Here is a 16,024-nt window from a genome sequence, read left to right as displayed (position 1 = left end):
GTGACATCATTTCCCATGTAAACTACTCCATCATTGACTGATTTATAAGTTTTAAACCATTCTCTATGAATGCACATGTGATTTGATGCACCAGAATCTAACAACCAATGTTGATCATGATTAGACAAATCAACTGATAACACTTCATCACTCATACCTGTCTTGGATGCCGAACCTGTATCTGTCGTGTTTGCTTCTTTCTTCTCTGTTGAAGAGTCTTCTTTGGATGTTTGCTGTCTCTTCCAACAGTCCTTCTTCAAATGTCCCGATTTGCCACAAAACCAGCACTTTACCTTACTCTTCTTCCCTTTCGATTTTGAACGCGAGTCGTTGTGCTTACTGAAGCGTCTTTCTTTAGAACGACCTCTGACCATCATTGCTTCTGATGTAGAGGTTTCTGAATTTGACCTCTTCCTTGTCTCTTCGGACAACAAAGCTCCAACAACATCATCAAATTCAAGGGTTTCTGATATACTAAGACTTATAGAAGTAACAAAATGATCCCATGACTCGGGCAACGAGCATAATAAAGTTATAGCTTTATCTTCTGATTCAAATGTTACTTCTATACTTTCTAATTGCACCAGGAGAGTATTAAAGACATTCAAATGATCAGTAATAGCTGTACCTTCCTTCATGCGCAAACTGTACAATTGTTGCTTCAGAAAAATCCTATTGGTTAAGGATTTTGTCATGTACAGTTTCTCAAGCTTTGTCCACAAACCAGCAGCAGTTTTCTCTAACACGATGTTAAACAAAACATCATCCGCCAAACACAGTCGAATACTGCTCAGTGCTCTTCCATCCAATTCACTCCATTCATCATCTGTCATGGTGTAAGGCTGTTTGGATTTTCCCAACAAAGCCTTCGCCACGCCTTGTTGCACAAGTAGATCATGCATCTTCACTTTCCAGATCTCAAAGTTGTTTTTGCCATTGAATTTCTCGATCTCAAAACGAGCACTTTGAGTTTTTGCCATGTTGTTACAAACAAAATCTCCAATTCCAACTTTTAATAAATGAAGTTCTTATTTAACAAATGCCTTTACCTTATACTATAATGCCTCTGCCGTACCATGTCATTATAATTTCAAAAAACAAAAAAATTGCAGTTTTACCAGAGGGAAAAATGCCTGGCGCTCCTCGACGGCGGACGATCCGTGCCTGAAACAAAATCCACGCGAGGCATGAAATCGATTAACCCTTGCGTTTTCGCGCCAATAGCCCTTTCTGGCGCGCTGGCGCGACTATTCCTGAATGTTTCGTGCCAATGGGCGCGACTATTACTGAATAAACCGTGCTAGCCCTTATTTACTTCAAAATTGGCGTGACTGTTCTTAACAAAACCGCGCCAACAAAAAAGCTCAACCTTCCTCCTTCCGCGGCGTCTCTGTCACACGTACCAGCTCCACAACATGCTTTGATACTAATTGTTAGAGCAAACAATGCACAGCGGAAATATAAAAGGTATACACAGCACATACAAAATCATAAAAAACATAACACAAAGATTTAACGTGGTTCACCCAACCAATCTGGGCTACATCCACCAAACAGAGGCATCGGCAATCTTATTATTCAACAGGAGATTACAACAATTTAATTCTTCACACATATTCTCAGCGCACCCTATTTTCTACACACATATCCTCTACGGGCTTACGTTTCTTATCGCTGGAGTATAAAACTAAATCATAAATTCTTTCACAACAAATAAAGGATGCATTAACTCCTCCTCAAGAATAATGGAGCTAATATAGCAACAAATCCTATTGTTGTCACCTACATGAAATTTTTGCTAAATTAAATAAAACAAAAAATCTCAACACCTCTGACAATATACAAACATTAAGACTTATTATTTTACTAACAATACATATTTCAATTATATTATCGTACCACCTCATCCGGGTGACAATATACAAACATAAACCATCTCACATTTAATTTTGATCAGTCTTGCCTCATCCTGGTGAAAATATACAAACAAATCGTTCTTCTATTCAACATTAACATTGAGACTGGTTATTTCACTAACTATACATATTTCAATTATATTATCGTACCATAAACCGCATTGAATATAAAGAAACCAAGGCGTTACTTCAACATTAGATATAACTGACTAAAACAAAATTGAGCCCACAATCTCTGAACACATCTTCCCCTTTTCATGTGTTACATAGTTCCAAAACAATTTGATCAATTCGTATTTATGGATGGCTAATTTTATCCTTGAATTCCATATCTGTCTATACAAAAGTTTTCTTGTAGTTGAACAAATTCAGAATGCCCTTGCAGTCATGTGAATGTCATTTGTATAACAGAGACCACTGCAATAAATCCTTTCGAATTGTAGCTCCGACGCCCACAATATTTGCAATTGTTGATCAAGATAACAGCCTCTGAGATGATAATGACAACAATGTAGTGCAAGTATTAAAAGAAGAATGCCATGTTTCAAATGGCATTGGACAATGCTTTGAAATAAAGAGAGGTCATCCGATATACAAGGAAACAATGTCACCTTGCCAGCGAAAATAAATACAATATGACACCATAAAAAGATTTTAAACGATACAATCATTATGATATATATTCAAGTGTCATTCTCGCAGTTTGCACAAACCAAAACTAGTGTGTTCAAGGTAGGTACGCATAAAAAGCATTTTATCCGTTTCTACTAAACGCCCAGACAATGTTTGATAGATGTTTCAAATTTGTCCAAAGCTACAAAAGCCTCTGCAAAAGCACCCCCCAATTTCTCGCTGCAACATATTCAACAAATCTTTGTAAGATAAATCATAATAATGAAAACAAAAAAAAGCTAAGCTGACATAGGTTATTTGCATTATGAAATGGCAATATGCCACTGGTACAAACTATATAACTGATATTTTGCAGATATCACTATTTTAAGAATTGCTCACCTTGTGAATGCAAGCAAAAAGAACATCCAGTACGATCTTTTTGATTCCATTCATTTGTCAAATTTGCATTTAAGTAATGATAATCTATTCAACTACAATGTTTTTATGATAAATACATTGAGAATATTACACTATACTAGCAATTGTCCCAAAAGGTACAAAGAGAGGCCGATAGGATTATTAAATTGGAATTGTTGAATTTTTCTAGAAGAATTAATTGATTCGTGGAAAACGTTGTTTTTTCAGACTAGATCATTGTGCAATTACTTTTCTTTAGATGTTTTGTTTATATCTATATTATAAGGAACACATTGAATGTCTTATTTCATTTTTGCTATCCTTGCTAATATCTTTTCGGTGCTTTTTCTTGATCAATTTGATGAAATATTCCATTATCCTTTGGTCAAAGTCCTCAACTGCATATTAGTGTACATCTCCGTAAGTTCAAAGCTTGAAAGTCAACCAAAAAAGTCAATGGCAAGAAAATACTCATTTGAAGGATAGATAACGAAAGGGAATTGATAGTTTTCCAGGTGGTCCAAACTATATATATTTTTAATTTTATTTTATATTGAATAATTATCTTATGGTTTTATGTTGTTATTTTTTGAGTTCACTCATTAAATTTAATTTGTGATTTCAACGCATTCTCGTTAAGTTTTAGATAAATTAGATTGGAAAATAAATCAGAATTTTAAAAAAAAAATCAACCTTAAAAACAAATATATATATATATATATATATATATATATATATATATAATTTTAAAATACATAATAAATTAATTTAATTTCTTTATTTATAAATTTTAAAATATTTAATTATTTAAGTTAATTTAATATATTATTATATATGTATTATAATAATAATTAATATTAATATAATTAATTTTTGTTGTGATGATAAATCATATTAGTTTGGAAGAAATTAATAACTTGAAATGTGATTTATCAAAAATACATTATAAAAATTAATATAATTATCATTATTAGTATTAAATATTTTACTAAATAACCTAATTATTTAATAAATATTATTATTATTATTAATATTAACATTAATATATTTATCATTATTATTATTAAATATTTAACTACCTAACTTAATTATTTAAGGCCAGGTCTAATGAGTAATTGTGTGAATGGTCAAAAGTGATTGCCCAAAATAAAATTCAAAAAAGTGTAGTGTTTGAATCATATTTTTGATGGTGAAAATAAATTCAACCCCATCAAAAACTTCCAAAGCATCTAAAATCTTGAAATTTGACACATGTAATCTAAATTTACGAAAATCCTAAAAAACTTTACAAATTTTTATCAAAATCCAGATAAATTTACAAACTATATGCAGTGAGTGAATATCAATAGATATATGTCGCTCTGTGCTTGAACGGTTCAATTCGAGCAAGATGTGTGACGTTTAGTCCTAAAAATATTATGCTTTATCTGCTATTATCTTGCACAGGGAAAAATGATTCCTCCAATTTGCCTGTCGAGATGAGTTCATCTAGGCTCCCAGTGTCAACTCAGCTTTCAATGAGGGGGTGTTAATCTTAAATTAGATATCTTAATAATCAGAAAAATCCATTAAGCTGTCATGCGTGATAATAATGATGGAATATATTTTTATCATAATTAATTAGGGTTATTTTGAGGTTTTTTTTAAGGATAGATATAAATTAAAATCTAAAATAATTAATTTATATATATATGAGGAACAAAAAAAAATTAAAATTGATAAGTAATTAATTAATTTATATATATATGAGGAACAAAAAAAAATTAAAATTGAAATGGTTTATGTATAGTACTTTATTAAAATATAGTACTCCATGTAACCAGTATTTACAGTCTACAGTCAACATACTGGAGTACTGAGTGACTCAGCTTGATCCTCCAAGGAGAACCATTGCCTTCCTCAAAGGGCCATCACGGCTGCCTCCGGATAACGTTATCATTTGTATTTGAAGCATATTGATCACGATGAGAACAGTGATTTGCAGTGGAAGAATGTACAGACCACATTAAATTCCGTTGGTCGAACCTCGTCCATGGTCTCTGCTTCTTGAATTATTATTAGTATTAACGTTGGTATTCTTTCCACTTGAAACATAATTCCTAGAATTACTGTTTTGCGCAGCATAAAACAAGGGGCATCCTGAGATCCCCGGACATTACCTTGGCAGCCGGGGGTTATGACGCGGCACTTCTGGGCCTGGATGAAGATCTAGCCTGTGATGTAGCTGGAAAGTCGCCCGGCAATCCAAGGCGATAGATGGGACACGAATTGTGCTGAGCCAGCCAGGGAAGTATACAATCTGAATGATAAATGTGCTTGCAGGGCATCTCCCTGGCTTCGCCTCCGACTTCGAACCGGTCATTGCAGACAGGGCAGTGCGAATTGTTAATCAGATGTCGGGAATTGATCCTAATCGTGGGCATTGCATCCACGGCGGCCCTCGGGGCAGGAGGAGAGCCCAACCTATCGTTCTGAGACAGCTGTTCTATTAGCTGTTCTAACCCAGGACCCATGAAATAATCCCCAATATTTGCAGGCAAGGTCCTGGGTTCGATTCCTGTATCACTGCCCAAAATTAACACCATGGGGCCATTACCCTCAATCGCACCCCGTCTGAGACTCCTGTCAGGGACATGACCGCGGCCTTCTCTATTTTCTTGGTTACTCATCAAGTTGAGCAGGTCAGCCATGAGGTCAGCCACAGAAAGCCTTTCTCCGCCCTCCATTAAGAAGCCCTCGAAGGGGTTTGTTCGGGAGCTCGAAATGCCATCGCTTGCTTCCTCTACAAACCCTCCGCCACAAGTGGGACAAACAGTGGGCTCTCCTGTCAATAATCTTAACATACGATTGCAAGCATGACACCAGTAGGGAGAACTACTTCTAGAACCCATCTCGATAAACCCTGAAAATTCAGGAAGACGACCTTCGAAACCCTTATGACGACCGCTATTCAAATCCAAATGTTAAAAAGCCCGATGAAGCTCAAATATATTGATCGCGCTGCGCTACGAGCAGAATTCAGCCCAAAATCCTCGAAGTTATCGCCCAGGAATGGCAGTTACAGCTCCAAACTCAAGGCATGCAAGGAATCATGCAATTATTTATGGGAATGTTGCCCGTGGGAGACTTTTGGGAGATCAAAGCTGAGAATTTACAAGTTACACGGTTGGGATTTCGTGGACTGTATCGAGATGAGTTCATCTCCAGTGTCAACTCAGCTTTCAATGAGGTTAATCTTAAATTAGATATCTTAATAATCGGAAATCCATTAAGCTAGATATCTTAATAATCAGAAATCCATTAAGTTGTCATGCGTGATAGAAGATTAGAAAAGAAAATAAAATCAGAAATCCATTAAGCTGTCATGCGTGATAGAAGATTAGAAAAGAAAATAATGATGGAATATATTTTTATCATAGTTAATTAGGGTTATTTTGTGGTTTTTTTTAAAGATAGATATAAATTAAAATCTAAAATAATTTATTTAATAAGTAATTAATTAATTTATATATATATATGAACAAAAAAATGAAATTGAAATCGTTTATGTATAATATTTTATTAAAATATAGACCCCATATATATATATATATATAAAATAATTTGAAATGTTTTATTTAGTTTGATATCTAGTGATTTCTGTCAAAAGACTGTTTAATTCATTATGGATTAGAGAAATTTGAACACAGAAAAGCCAAGCTGGCTTTTGGCAAAAGCCAGCGAAGATAGAAAAAGCAGTGAAAATATCTTGTCATGTCAAGAAGGTAATTTAACTGATATTTAGAAAAAGCAGTAAAAATATCTTGCCATGTCAAGAAGGCAACTCAACTGATATTTGGAAAAAGCAGTCATACTTCAAATCAACGGTTGAAAGTGTCTCACTTGATCCAACGGAGGAGGATGAAAGTGTTGACAATTGTTGATGCATAGGAAAGGCCTATCGGCCTAAAAATTGGCTAAGAATCTATTGTTAGAACCAAATTATTTATAGTAATATTTTAATTTGTCTTGTAGTCTACTTTGTCATATAGTAACTTTTTTCCCAATGTAATCTTATACGGGAAAGCCCAAAGAATGCTTCTCCACATCTGCACCTGACATTTCTAGTAAAACCATTGGCATAGACTACCATACCTTACAAAGGGGATTCAAACCAGGCACTAGTGGACATGGAACTAATCAATTGCTCAAAAACAAGGACAGCAACCAATGGAGCTAATCCCTTAGGATATTTTCAGTGTTCCATAGCGATATGTCCCCCAAGGTGGGGGGCGTGCTCCCCGTGTTTCCCATGCTCTCAAGACGAGGAAATGCATGGGGAAATGTTTCCCACATCCCCTTGTTAAAATTGGGCAGTGCCAAGACAAATTTCCCCTAAGGAAAACCGTGAGCCCCATATGAAGCCCATCTCACCAAACGAAGAATTATAAAAACAAATTAATTATGAGGGTTTGAAGATATAAAATTAAACAATTTGGATGCAATTCAAAATTTGAAATGTGAGGAATTCCCTCCAAATTAAGAAGTCAGTCTAAATTGAGGGTCTAAATTAAGACATCACGGAAAATTTTGCAGATATTTTCGCAGCTAGCTCTTGGGATAATCTATTCAGCAAGGGGTTTGTCGGGAAGCTAAGAGTGCTTATTGTGAGGCTTCACAGGAAAAGGGCTGCATACAAGGACCTGGAGAAGCAATCTATCCTATAGACTATCTTTAACCTCGTGGACATTAAAACAATTTCTTCTTCTTCGACTCCAAAAACACTTTATTGTTATATATAAATGAGACATTATAATTCATGATTTTACATATAACAAAGTTGATTTATATCTGAAACTAAAATATACGATTCGCTTTTCTTTGATGGTTCTAAGTCTCACACTTCGAAATGGCTCGATTTCTGTATTGCGTTCATTATTCTTACTGTAGCATGTTCGCTTACTTCTCTGTGGAACCGTATGCCTCGTGGTATGCATGATACATCTCTGTGTTGATTCATATTGGAGGCGGAGGAATTATTTTCACAATTAAAAGCGACAAGAATCTAGGCAAAGAAAATTCAATTTTTTTTTTTTTTTTTTTTTTGTAAATAATCATGTTTTTTTGATGGTGGAAATGGATTCAGCACCCTCAAATACTTTCAGGAGACCTAAAATTATGAAGTTTGACATCTTTTATTTGAATTTACAAAAATCCCAGATTTTTTCAAAATATAACCAGAATTTCCAAAACTTTCTGAGCAAAAAAGCATAATAGTTAGATTACGGCTTAAAGTTTTCATGGTTCGAATCTGGCGTCACAGTGTATTACCGTGACATTGCTCATGTTACATCATATAGGGGCTCGTAGGTTGACTCTGATCTATACAGCGGCCAGTGGTTTATTCCATGTATATCTCTGCGATTATACTGATGTGTCTCTGTGGTTACAATGACATATTTCTGCTGTTCCAATTGCATATATCTATGGTGATGTTGGCATCGCATTTCTTGCTAGTGAGTCGCATCTCTTCACCGTGAGTCATATCTCCTTTCTGTGCATCGTATTTCTCCATTGAGGGCCGTATGTCTTTACTGTAAGTTATACCTTTTCGCTGCTGACTGTATTTCATTGTCAAGATTCGTAACTCATTGCTGTGGGGCATATCACTTTACTATGAATCGTATCTCACCATGGTGGGTTGTATATTATTACTGTGGTATTGTGTTGGCTTGCAATATCAATATCGATGCATATTTGATAGTGAATTAAATTCTCTTTATTGTGAGTCGCATTTCTCCAATTTGGGTCTTGAATACAATAGTAACAATACAGTGACAGAAGAATTCTAATTTCTCCTAACCCGTTAGGATTTTTGCTAACATACCCTAATCAGTGTTTTTACTCTTATATTAAGGTAGTGAGATTTGTGATACAGTGATGACAACTTTGTTTATGATACATTGATGTCAGTATTGCTTATGATACAACGACAGTCTTACTCATGATACAGTGATCTATATGTATGGCTGTAACAGTCTTGTGTGAACAGTGAAAGCAACCCTTGGTAGACTGGATGTGTAACTGGAATCTTCATGACAGAAACTTTATTGAAAGTATGACAGCAGCAATAGCCACAGCATGACCTGGACAGTATCTTTAGATATCAGTATGTGACTCTTCATGGCAAAGGCCTCTAGTATATCAGTGATTTAGTATGCAAGATACAATGATCTCCTCTTATGGGAAATGATGACAGTGCTCTCACTCCATGAAGGATGATAACAGTGACCAGTATGATGCCAGTAATGTGATACCAGCTCTCTCTCTCTTGTGTGCACTTATTTTGCTAAGTTCGCAAACGAAGTTGTGAACTGTTTTGGGTTGACCATGGGGGTTATATGTAATTGATGAATATTGTTATGGATGTACTTTGTATCTTAGCTAAAACAATTAATGAAATCTAATAGAAGAAAAAGAATTCCTGGTTTTCCCCTTTGTGGGGTTTTGCCTTTGTCTCCAACCAAATTTCAGTGTCTCTATTTGTGCATACTTTTCTTCTGTTGTTCTTTATGTTCCGCTGCAATTGCTCTTTCTACATAATCACTAAAGATGTTAAAGATACTACGGGGTGAATGTAATATGTAAAAGATGAAATGCAATTATCTTAAGCAAAGAACACTTCAACCTTAAGAAAATTTAACACCCTTTTTAGGGAAACTCGGGGAGACATAGGTGGATTTCACCAATGTGGGGAACGTGTTTCCCCAAAAGGGGTGTTTGTGGGTGTCCCCCTCAAAAAGAGTTGGGCATGCCCCATGAAATTTTCCTGAAAACAATAATTTATGAGTGGGGAAGCCTAATATAATATATTCAACCCTAGGGCCTGTTACCACACAATCTAGCAAGCCCTAAGGAGAGAAATCCTATAGGTCAAAGAGCTAGACTAAGTGATAACAATTGGACAATGTCCCACTTCACCTCAGCAAATGTCCCCTGCTCTTGACGGACTTTCACTGATGGGAGGAGTCCCAGTAGAATGATAGTCACCTTGTGATGGATATTCAAAGGCTTATGGTGCTAGGTGATAAGATAGGACCTCTAAAGGGAAACTCTATGTGATACTATGGCACTTCAAAGGTACTTGTTTCCCTCCAAGAGACCTAGAACAAACTTGCAAGAGATCTAGGGTTTCATGAATTATCATGGAGAAGGGAAGTCCTAAGACCAAGACAATGAGGAGAAATGGCTTCTTATGATTTACTCCACCGAGCACTAAGCTCATATAACCCTCAAAGAAGTTCCCAAGTCAAAGAAATGAAAACTAGGACTTCCCTTCTAGGGCACACCTAGAGCAAGAGATTTTATGGATGAAAACCAATGGAATGCTTGCCAAACCTTGAAGTCTTGTAGATAAGACCCTAGGCTTGAAGCCTATGCTATTGGAATCTACGAACCACTCTCTAATGAATTTCGCTCTATGCCCTAGCCTAGCCGTCCAAGAAACGACGACTGAAATTTTAGAAGAAACTATGGAGAAGAATAGAGTTTGATCACCGAAGGCTTGGGCCAATGCCCTGTTCTTTGGGCATATGGAGTCTTAGATGCTTTAGATCATCCAAAATTGTCCTTAAGGAGATCAAGAATTGATGCCCTGGGTACCAAACCTCCACATTTTCCTACTCAAGAATTATGGAGTTTTATAGAGGAAAAACAATATTTTATCCACTAGGAACATTCATCATTTTCCATACAATGAATAACATATGCAATTGTCAACCAAATAGTTTTCAAAAATGATCTTCAATAAATTAGGACACAAGAACATTAACCTAGTTGTTGTTAGTTTTTGTAGCATTGGATGTGTTCTACCCACGAAATTTAGTGGAGAGGCTAGAATACATGAGTTCTAGAAAACCGAGAAATTGTTTCTGGAAATTCCACCTAGAAGTGTTTCAATTAGATTATTAGCTGATTTTTAAATATTCCCTGAGTCTAAACTTAAGGAATATTGTTAATTAATCAGTATTAATTGAGATAAGGTGAGAATCATCTAGAAACTCACATGGATCGACTCCAAGATGATCCTAGCCATCAATTAAGTTTTAATCTTGGTCGTTGGTGCTCCAACAGTGGACTATAAGAGGTAGACGATGGGAACTTGGAGAAGACACTTCCGAGTTCGATTTCTTGGTAGATTGATTTCTAGAGAGCAGTCGCAGTTGTCGGAGAGCTAGAGATTGAAGCAGGGTCAATGAGCACAAACAGTGATCCGAAGGAAGTTTTCCAGATCCGGAGAGGCAGCGACAAGGGCTTGAGTTATTCCTAGAGAGGCAGTGCAGAGGACTACACAGTTGCTTCAAAAGAAATTTGATTTTTCTTGAGAAAAATTTGTTTTCAATTCCAAAGTCTGGGAAGAGGGTCTAAAGTGTTGGAGAAGTGATTTCCTCAGCAGAGATAGGCATAACAACTTCATTAAAGGCAGTTTAGAGGCTTGACATCATAGGGTCTGTGTAGAGAAACATAGAGGTGGACACAGAGCATCCAGAAGGATGAATTTCTGAATAAAAATTGTGCTTGGGTTGCTTGTGGAGGAAGGGTAATTCCTTCAGATAATTTTGTCTACATTTTCTTGTTTTTGGATTGCCAATTGGGCATCCAAAGATTGTACTCAGATTTCACTGCTACATAATAAAATAAAACCCTCATCTGCTGCATCAGTTTTCCTGCATTGGGTTTTTCTGGGGACATTTGTCCAAAAATAATGGTGTTAATTTTTATGTGTGCTAGCATTTCTTAGTTTCCAGCACTATTTATTTCCTCGGTTTTATTTGGTAAGCTTGCAGTGGGTTTATTTTGATGTTGTCGTAGTAATAAACTGAATAATTAATTTATCAGTTAGAAAAAATAATAACAGTTGTTGCAATAGGATTCCAGTTTTAGGAATTTTCACATGGTATCAGAGTGTGAGTGATCAATCGGGAAGCTCAGAAGTGGAGTTGAGAATTTCGTTGTTCGGTGGTGTTGATATCTGGTAGCATCAGAAGTGCTCTTAGCCTCAAAATTTGCAGGGATACTAGGACACATGTATTCCACAATACCCAAAAATCGTTTTGGGAAATTCCACCTAGAGACAGTTTTATTAAAATAATTAATTATTTTTAATAAGTGCCTAAGTCTAAACCTAGGAAACTAAAATAATTAAAGGGTATTAATCAAACTGAGGGTGAAAATTCTAAAAGAAGATGAAGATCAAGTCAATATGATCTGAGCCATTGATTAGAATCTAATTTGGGTCATTGATTACTCAACTGGAGGATTATAAGGACTTTGATGGGCATTTGGAAGACACACCAGGTAGATACTCATTTACCCAAGTAAGATCAATTTTCTCGCTGGTCGAAGTTTAGCAAGAGGAAATCGAATCAGAGGGGGAGTTGCAAGTGAGGAGAGAGGGCAAAAACATCAGTCGGGAATGCAAGAGCAGAAAGAAGACGCAGAGTAGAAGAGGGACAACGCAGAGGCAGTGAGAAGTTGATGCAATGAGACGCAGAGAGGGCAGCAGGTCCTCTCTAGAGTCGGAATCTCGCTAAGAAGCGTGAGAATATTGTCTGTAAAATTTCTCACAGAAATTCCTCTTTTATTATGTTGGTTGTATTTTGTACATGAAATTTTTGCTGAAGATCAATAAAAAAACCCTCATCTGCTACACCGGTTTTCCTGCATTGGGTTTTTTTGGGGACAATTGTCCAAAAATAACTGTCATTGTGATTATACTTATGCTAGTATTTTTCTTTGCATTTACTTTCCACAGTATTTTAATTGTGAAGGCTGCAGTAGAATTTATTTCGATATTTGTTGTAGAAACACTGTGAACAACTCATTTATGAATTAATAAGTAGAAGAAATATATCAATCACTGCAGTTGGATTTCTATTCAGAAATTTTCACATAGTATCGGAGCTTAAGGGAAGCAAGAGAAAAGAGCCAGCATTGAAGAGAAAGAGGGAGTTTGTGTAATGACCCACCTATAAATAAAATACGAGTATTAGCATACATACGAGACCTCCATACGATAGCTACGTATGCATAGTCTCGCATGTATCGCACTATATATAAACTAGTTACTATAGGAGATAAAAATTAAGGTAATAAATCAATACCTCACCAGAGTATCATATGTATGATAAATCCTCAAAACCAGTAGAAAATGTTGATTTTAATTTACAAATTAAAATTTACAATTTAAAATTAATAAAATAATAATATAAATTAATTAAAATTATAAATTAAATAAATTTAATTAATTCATTAAAATAATAAATAAACTTTATTAAATCAAAACTGTGTATCCAAATAAAAATCAACGAAATCAAATGAGATTTGATTTCATAAAAGTTACATGTAACCAAAATATTGGCACGGAGATGAGAAGAAGGCGGTGGATGAGGAAATAAAAGAAGGAAATGTTGAAAGGGGAGGAAAGAAAAACCATTTTTACGGAGGGAGCAAAGATGAGAACAATTTTGGAACACGGTGGTACAACTATGAAGGGAACTTGAGTCTTGATTATACTGGAGTTTTTGGGCACGGGGGAATCAAATTGCTTCAATTGGAAAGCTTTCTGAAACTGAGTACCTAGGTTGTACCCAATTCGGCAGGGAGGTTTTGGCCGTTTTAGTAACATAGTCGGACAAGAATTATAGCAGAGCAGACAAATTTGCAGCAGAGCAGACAAGTTGGTATTCATTAGATTAATCTTTCAAATTCAGTATTCAAATTTCATGTTCTGGTATTTAAAATTAATTTGAAATCTGGGTTCTTACATTTTGGTATCAGAGCCATCTCAAACTCTCGGACCTGTTAAAATAAGGTTACAGTCATAATAAATAAGAATTATAAACACTGTAATCAGTATTATTTTCGAAATTTTATATTAGATTTATGAGTATCCTTCATAACTCTCAGACCAGGAAACCTTAAGTGCATATGCAGTATTTGTAGACTCCAATTAAATTTTGTTAGAAACCTTAGTTTCAGGAACACTGAATTTAACAGTACACTCTCCTTTATAGTACTGCCCTTGATTTTTAGCAGAAGCTTGTTGCTTCCACTTTGTTAGTGCAGAAACTTTAAAATGGAGGACAAAGTCAAACATCCCAGTTCAGAATGTGGCCATCAAAGGAAATCCTGAAGTCATTTTGATACAAACAAAATACCAATGATGGAAAGATACTTACATACAAGAAAACATAAAGAGGACTGGTATGCAAGTATAAGAGAAAATAGTTGGAAGTTGGAACTATATACATATGGTACACTCTTAATGTTATTATCTATTTGTGGAATTGCGAAATTATTGTAAAGTGATCAACTTTGAATAGGCCTCCTAGAGCTATAATAAATATTTAGGCAGGTAATCAAGTATGGCCAAATGTGAACCCCAATCTGTCATAACTAATGGTCCAAGGATAGATTCAACACAGCGGTATGCCTTTTTGGCATAATAATACTATTGTATTTATGAATGAAGCTTACGACATTTTATGATTTGACTGGCATTAAAACATCAACATTCAACACTGACACTCGAGCACATTGTATCTATCATCCTCGCAGTTAGCCTATTTACATAGCCTTGACTGCCTTGCAGACTCCCTGTTAGATTGCTTTCTTCGTTGCTTTTTAAGCTATCTCTCATCCTGTAGCCAAAGTTCTGTAGGAAGACTATCAGGATGTTCAATAAGTGACATGTTCAGGGCAGAAGAAACCGGTCCTGCTGTCAATGGAGCACCAAGATGTCTCCCACATATAGCAGAAATTGGTGTTGGAGCCGACATAGTCCAGTACTCGAGAGATATTAAAATAATTAATATTTTTAATGGAGTCCCTAAGTCTAAACTTAAGGAAAAAAATATATTAATGTGTATTAATATAAAACTGTGTTAGAATAGTCCAAAAGTCATGGATCAAGCCAGATCTAATCTTAGCCGTTGATTAGAGACTTAATCTCAACCGTTGATTTGTCAACAAAAAAAAATATAAGAGGAGGTTTGAGGGTCACTTGGAGAACATACTGAGGGAGACCAGTCAGTTCAATTTCTGGAGCCGGGTTAGCTGAGAAATTGAACCAGTGGTTTGGTGAGCAGTCAGGAAATAGTGAGTACGAAGTAGAGAGATGGGATTAACCACTAGAGATCAGTGCTGAGGCATTTCAGGCAGACGTAGAGGTAGCAGGAGACCACACAGTCATTAACTGGGCCTGCGTGGGTGACACAGAGAGGCCCAGGGCTGACGCAGAGGGTCTGAGAGCCACGCAGAGGTCAACCGAGCTGACGCTGGGATTGGGAGAAGTGTTGGAGATTTTTTTCTCTCTATGGGTAAACCAGTTTGGCACCCGGTTGTACTGAAGAATTGTTGAATAATAAAAACCTCCCTTGTTGCACTGGTTTTCCCACATTGGGTTTTTCCGGGGACTGTTGTCCAAAATCACTGTGTCAATGTGTTGATCCTTGTGCGTATGTTTGTTTCTATATTACGGTGTGATATCTGCAGCAGTATTTATTTTAATGTTTATTGAAGTAATTTCATAAATGACTTATTGTGGAATAAGTAGGAAAAGTAAATTAGCTGCTACAGTGATAGAATTTTTACAGAAAACGGGATCATGCTACCAAAATCGGGGTTTTCCAGTAGTGCCTTTCCTAAAACCACATTTCAATAAGGGAGATCCCATAGGACTAGGATTGAGGATTAACCCCCTATTTAAGGTGAGGGAACAGAACCATGGTCAAAGCCCTTCCTTCTTCCAAGTTACCAATAATACATGCCCAATATGCCCAAGAAAAACAAGTATAAGCACCTGAATGCACAATGAAAAACATAATTTTGGGTTGCATTTCCCACCTTCTACTTATGCTCTTGACAGACATGCGAGGGGACACATGACTGATGCAAGGAGCAGAGATCAGATGGAAAAATGCATCGGCTACACTGGTGGATGTTAGAGGTTGTTCGCTGTCGGCTGAAGAGATATCTAGGAGAAAAATTCTCCTATGGAGTTGCCACTTTTAGTGGGTAATGTTGATTTGGGGTAG

The 16,024-nt window shown here is 36.1% G+C and overlaps 1 protein-coding gene and 1 pseudogene across 2 annotated transcripts in view; both read right to left on the bottom strand.

The window, feature by feature from the left end:
- Positions 1-2,077: 2,077 nt before the first annotated feature.
- Positions 2,078-16,024, bottom strand: part of LOC149257217 (plasma membrane fusion protein) — a 205,739-nt gene continuing 191,792 nt past the window's right edge. For both annotated transcript variants that reach the window (XM_089413743.1, XM_089413740.1), the window contains one exon: positions 2,078-2,768. In XM_089413743.1, coding sequence (XP_089269869.1) covers positions 2,684-2,768 — 85 coding nt within the window. In that variant the 3' untranslated portion in view covers positions 2,078-2,683. The remainder of the gene's footprint in view (positions 2,769-16,024) is intronic.
- Positions 4,763-5,879, bottom strand: LOC149257218 (putative E3 ubiquitin-protein ligase RHC1A; annotated as a pseudogene).

This window comes from Pinus tabuliformis, chromosome 6 (genome assembly GCF_031772625.1).
Source record: "Pinus tabuliformis cultivar Carrire ecotype Pingquan chromosome 6, CPIR1, whole genome shotgun sequence".
Taxonomy (NCBI): Eukaryota; Viridiplantae; Streptophyta; class Pinopsida; order Pinales; family Pinaceae; genus Pinus; species Pinus tabuliformis.
Note: the sequence above shows the minus strand (reverse complement) of the source record. Positions and strands in the feature narration are given on the sequence as shown.